The 5,502-nt window shown below is 38.5% G+C and overlaps 1 protein-coding gene across 1 annotated transcript in view; it reads left to right on the forward strand.

Annotated features, from left to right (window-relative positions):
• The first annotated feature begins 3,207 nt into the window (after positions 1-3,207).
• Positions 3,208-5,502, forward strand: part of LOC116715897 (NLR family CARD domain-containing protein 3-like) — a 117,978-nt gene continuing 115,683 nt past the window's right edge. The window contains 2 exon segments of the mRNA XM_032556617.1: positions 3,208-3,234; positions 4,714-5,061. Coding sequence (XP_032412508.1) covers positions 3,210-3,234; positions 4,714-5,061 — 373 coding nt within the window. The 5' untranslated portion in view covers positions 3,208-3,209.

The raw sequence follows: 5,502 nt of genomic DNA on the forward strand, positions 1-5,502 counted from the left end.
GAGTTTAATTACAGCCACCTTAAAAGGCTGCAGTACATATCCATTAACTAAAAGTAGATTGATCTGGTGCCTGTGGCCTCGCCTATTCTAATTTGTTTGATGTACCAGAGGAAAAAATGTTGAATCTCTCTTAAGGAAATTACATTGTGACTTTGGAAGAAAAGAACATCGACGTCTCAGAAGGTGATGGATTCCTCTTCAGCATGGCAGCTTTGTGAATAATGATTCCACTACAGAAAGCACAAATAGGTTCAGCAGATCCAGCTGTTTTCTCTGTACTAAAGTGATTAGTTTGATTCATGATTCCAATAACAAGTAACAGAGTGAAGCTGCCTTTGCAGGGCTTGATGTGGACGGTAATTGGGGTAAAACCTTTGTGGATTCGCAGGAATGAGTCATCCTGCAGCCGTGTAAAACTAGAGTTCTCCATGTGGTTTAGCAGGTCAGATTTGGAGGGTTGGATGGGAGCTGGTGGTGTTGTGACTCTAATATAAATGGGTCAAAGCTTGGACAGAGCGCAGGAAGGGGAACTGGGCTTCATTTGGTCCGTAGTGTAATCTGTTAAGTTCTCACCTAGACCTTTGCTTAAATTATTTTAATTCCCAGACCATCAAACTGTCCTCTAGTCGTACTTTGTACAAGTCAGTTTGGCTAATAGTCCTCTTCCTAAAGCAAGTCTTATGTCCTCTGTCTCTTCTCTTTAACTCATCTTAGTTAATCTGTATTTTTTATGCTTGCCGAACTATTTCTGTGTTGACTTGGCCAGATGTTTTGGATCGTTATTCTGCTGAGGACTCAGTAAAAACCCAGATTACTTTTGTTTTATTTCATAGAGTTCATTAATCTTTTAACTCCTACAAAAAGATCTTCCATCGCTCTCAAACTGTGGTCCGTGGGCGCCCCCAGTGGTCTGCAAGGTACTGCATGTAAACGACCTTGTATTTGCTGTGACGTGCGACGCTACAGCTAGCTTACCAAATGATTGTCTTTAAAAATAATAAAAGGTCACTCAATAGAAAATCTGGTGGAAAGAAAATATTTATATGATCGGAGGAAGTCAAGTCAGTTTTGACGTGTCGTTCACTAGAGATTCGATTCTTTTGAACGGCTCTAAGCCACGAACGAGTCTCAGTTAGTGAAAACTGTTCTCCTTTTTTTACGACTTTGCTCACGTCAGCTCTTATCATTCCTATTTAATTAAAAATGATTCATTTAAATAATTGAAATACAACTGATAGAAATGGGGGATAGTTTTTATATTTAGTAGTGCAGAAGAGGATTTTTGTTTCTGCCAAAACTACTCAAGTCTATTTTTCTTTTATTCTGTGTCTAAATTACAAATAGTCCTAAAATGTTGACAACCTCTTTTTTGATTTCTATGTGTTTGACGTCCTTGAAAAGCTTAGAATCCAAACTTTCAGAATCCGTAAATAATTTAAAACAGCACAAAACACATCAATACACAAGTTAAAAGACTAATAATACTTTCATTTCATGTTTTATATCTTAAGTTGTTGTGGTTTTGTGGGTTTTGTTTTGATCACATTTCTTCCCATTTTACTTCATTTCTGCGTCTCCTTAAATGTTTCCTCTGCTTGGTACCAATGATTCTAGGTTTCTTAAACAGACTAACACCTTTTCCATGTGTCTTTCCACATGGTTATTTAAGAAATGCATTAGTTGGGGTTCAGTAGCATGTTGCCAGCTGAATGATAATCACCCATGCAGTAATTACCCAACAGAAGGTTCCTATGTATTTGCTTAGTTAAATCCAACTGGAGCCTTTCTGTTTTTGGCAAGGCAGCGGATGTTGGAACCATTTCCTGACTTTTAAAGATCAACCTGAATGTTTTCCCATCTTTTCAGTGTAAATGGTATAAAATTTTATCTTTACCAGAGTGGAGGTAACCAACATAAACCAATCCTCTCCGTTTTTAGTTCTTCTACATCACTGTTGTGGCTTGGAGTATTACCGTTTTGTTCTTAAAGTTCAATAAACAAACAAAGCAAAGAAAGATCTTGGGTGGATTTACTGAATGTAACAGTTAACACAACGTTCATGTTTGCTAATTCTGACGCCTACTGTACTGTATGTACTTTGTGAAGCAGCTCGCTGACAGTTTGAGAGCACGCTCTGAAGGGGGATGACCATCTGGAAATCCCGTCTGCGCCGACACCCATCCAATTTATCTAAGTCTCCATCACTGCTGCATTCTACTGTACACACCATTTTTCTAAATCAGCGGCGTCTCTGCAGCGCGGCTCCGTGTCATTTGCTTAAAAACTTTCATGCACCACATTAATCATAATAATCCGCTTCTTCCTGCGTTGATGTAAGGCTTGTTTTGTGTTGGAGAATCTGCTGAGCCAAGCATCTTTTAACTTGTTTTTTCAGCACCTTGGTTTGATCAAGTGCGCTGTGTTTTCTTTTCGGCTGAGAGGAAAAGACACTCCAGGCAACAATGTGCCGCACTCTGTTTGTTTCAGAGAGGTGTGGAGCTCGCTTCCTTGCTGTGTGACATATTGTCAAGGGAGATGATGTGTTGACATGCCATGTACACCCACTCTCTCATCACCGAGAGGCGAATTTATTTATATATAAGAAAGTCCTTGCAGAATGTATAAGAGGCGTTTCTTTTCTTTAGGGAGATGTTCATATCTCTTGGAAGACAGAAAATATGATGATGTGCTTGTGTCCCAGTGCCTTCAGGTCGATACATTACACGTGTCATATCCCAGCCGGAAAAGCACATAAGGAAATTATTATTGCGATGTGGACTTGACGGGAATGTAAATACAGTTTTTGTATGAAGGAAGACAGTCACACTGGGGACGACCTGTCAGATTCTTCAGTCAATAAACACAGGAGTGTTTGACAGAAGAAAAACATTAGATTAATAGCTTTCTGTCTACAGAAAGTTTTCTGGGTTTGTTTTCTATATGATCGCAATACGACAGCGATGCACATTTTTTCAATATTAAAATGACAGATTTTTGTACGGTTCCCATAAATCATTTCAAAACTGTTTCCACCTTTAACCTGAGCGATATCCTGTTCAGTCTGATTGAAAACCAGATTTATTAGAGGAAATATTTAGAATATAAAACTCTGGTTGCATATTTGTGCGCAATCTTGATGGGTATAACTATCGAACTGGTGTGTTAGAATCTGCCTTAGTGGTCGTCCTAATCTTTTTCTGTAGAGGAAGATGATGATCATCATCCTCCTGCTTGGTAAGATCACCTTCCTCTCTCTGCTCCTCATCCTCTCCAGTCTCTCTGCAACCTGCTGATCAGCCTCAGAGCTTATTGGTTCTGGTCCATTCTTCTCTCTAATTGACCATTGGTGACCTCAGCTGGTTGTTGGTTCTGGTTCCAGCAACTCGTCTCTCACCAGTCCTCCCAGTAGATCTCACTGGTTTATTGTTGGATTCTGGTCTCTTCCATCCAACCAGTGGCTCCACTTTGCTGTTTCCTGTGTGAATTTAATTTCTCTGGTTTGGGTTCAGCAGCTGATCTGGTTCTGATGTTTTCTATCAGGTTGTAGTTCTGTCAGCATCAGAACCACTGAGACCCATACAGACCAGTAATGTGGACATTAGCTTCCAGAAACATGAACCTCAGAAACCAGTGATGAATGTTTGCAGATGTTGAAGGTTCTGGTTCTGGTTTTCCTTCCTGTCTTCAGTTTTCCACACAAGTGTTCATTTGAATCCAAGATGGCCGCCTGGGTGGTTGTGGTTTGTAGTTTATTTCTCCTGAATTCACCTGGATCTCACAGGTTGGTGGTCATAATGTTCTGCTGATGCATGATGCTGTTCTGACCATTAATGGAAGATCAGGTTCTGGTGGGTCCGGTTCTTCTCTGTTTACTGTTTTATAAAAACCAAACCTGATCTATGGATGATATTTCAGGATGTGATGATGGAGTTTTTTGTATCACAAACAGCAATTCTTCTTAGTCAACAGGAAAACTGCAACATATTTATTGCAACATGTTGGACTAATCCTGGATCCTTTAACAAATATCTTGAATGTATTTATGACTAGAATTACATTTTTAGATATCTGGGTTAAGACTGTAATTGTGTAAAAGCCCCTTTTGAGATGATCGCTCACAATGAGGTTCTATTGAAGTAATAAAATATGTAGAATATACAGAAGTTTCCAAATTGTTGTTTGATCAACAAAGACACTTCAGTTTCATAGCAGAAACTGACTGAAAGTTACTGGAAGGTTTAAATTCTGTAACTATAAAGAATCAGGACCAGAAATCCCAGAAAAATAAAGTTAGAAGAATTTTAGTTTTTCAGGAATTCACTGAAACAGAATCTGCTCCAACAATCACCAAGATACTAAAACAAAAATCTTCATCATCAAATCAGTTCATGAGATAAAACAACCTGAAAACTGACAGCAGGATTTCTGCAAATAATCACAAACGGCAGCAACTCTAAAAAAAAAAACATGATATTTGAGTTTCATCTGTTTCAATCTTTCAGTTTTTAAATTTTAACAGTTATTTTAATGCACTTTTATCAGTTTTATGACTTATTGCTTAATGTGAGTTACATATTACATGAACAGAGATCATTGCTGCCCAATCAGAGTTCAGTATCACTGAGCTGTTTAGCAGACGGACTGAAATTTTTCATCACTAGTGAATAACTGATCAGTATTTCTACACACTAAACCCTCGTCTTGTGTCCTCAGTTTCCCAGCATGCTCTGGGTGGAGTGGTGGAGGTTAATGAGGGGGCGGAGTCTGTCCTGCTGCCCTGCGTTTACTCTGGTCAAACACCTGAAGATCCGTTCCTCATCTGGACTCGCAGTGATCTCAGTCCTAACTCTGTCCACCTACGGAGAGAAAACGGTGACGATCTTAAAAACCAGAACCAGCGTTTCAGAAACCGGACCTCCATGAATCCTGACACTCTGGATACTGGAGACTTCAGCCTGACTCTGAGGAAACCTCAGCAGTCTGATGGAGGAAACTACACCTGCAGCATCTCTGGTGGAAGACGAGAACGGAAACTGAAACAGATTCATCTGAAGGTCAAAGGTCAGATAAACAAGCAGCACACCCTATTTTAAAGTTCTATGCTATGAATGAATTTATTAAAATGAGAAAATTAATAATTGTTCATAGTGTCTGTAACCATGGAGACCATCCCCAGAATAACCAAGGAATGAATGAATGGATTATTTCTATAATGAAATTATTATTAATGCAATAATTTCTATAATATGAGTTACTATAGAAACAGATTTACTTCCTATAAGCCTGGTGATAATTCATAACAAAATGGAAATGCTTTCATTAATATTTCATGTTTCTTTCAGTCTCCATAACTGACCTCAGTCACTATTTTAGTCTTTAACAGTAAAGCAGTTAATGGCTCTTTAATGACAGCAGCTTCATTCAAACACATTCATGTTAATATCAATAAAAATAAAATATGAAATGAATTAGATCAATATTCAGCATCATTTTATAACTTCT

This window comes from Xiphophorus hellerii, chromosome 24 (assembly GCF_003331165.1).
Source record: "Xiphophorus hellerii strain 12219 chromosome 24, Xiphophorus_hellerii-4.1, whole genome shotgun sequence".
Lineage (NCBI taxonomy): Eukaryota > Metazoa > Chordata > Actinopteri > Cyprinodontiformes > Poeciliidae > Xiphophorus > Xiphophorus hellerii.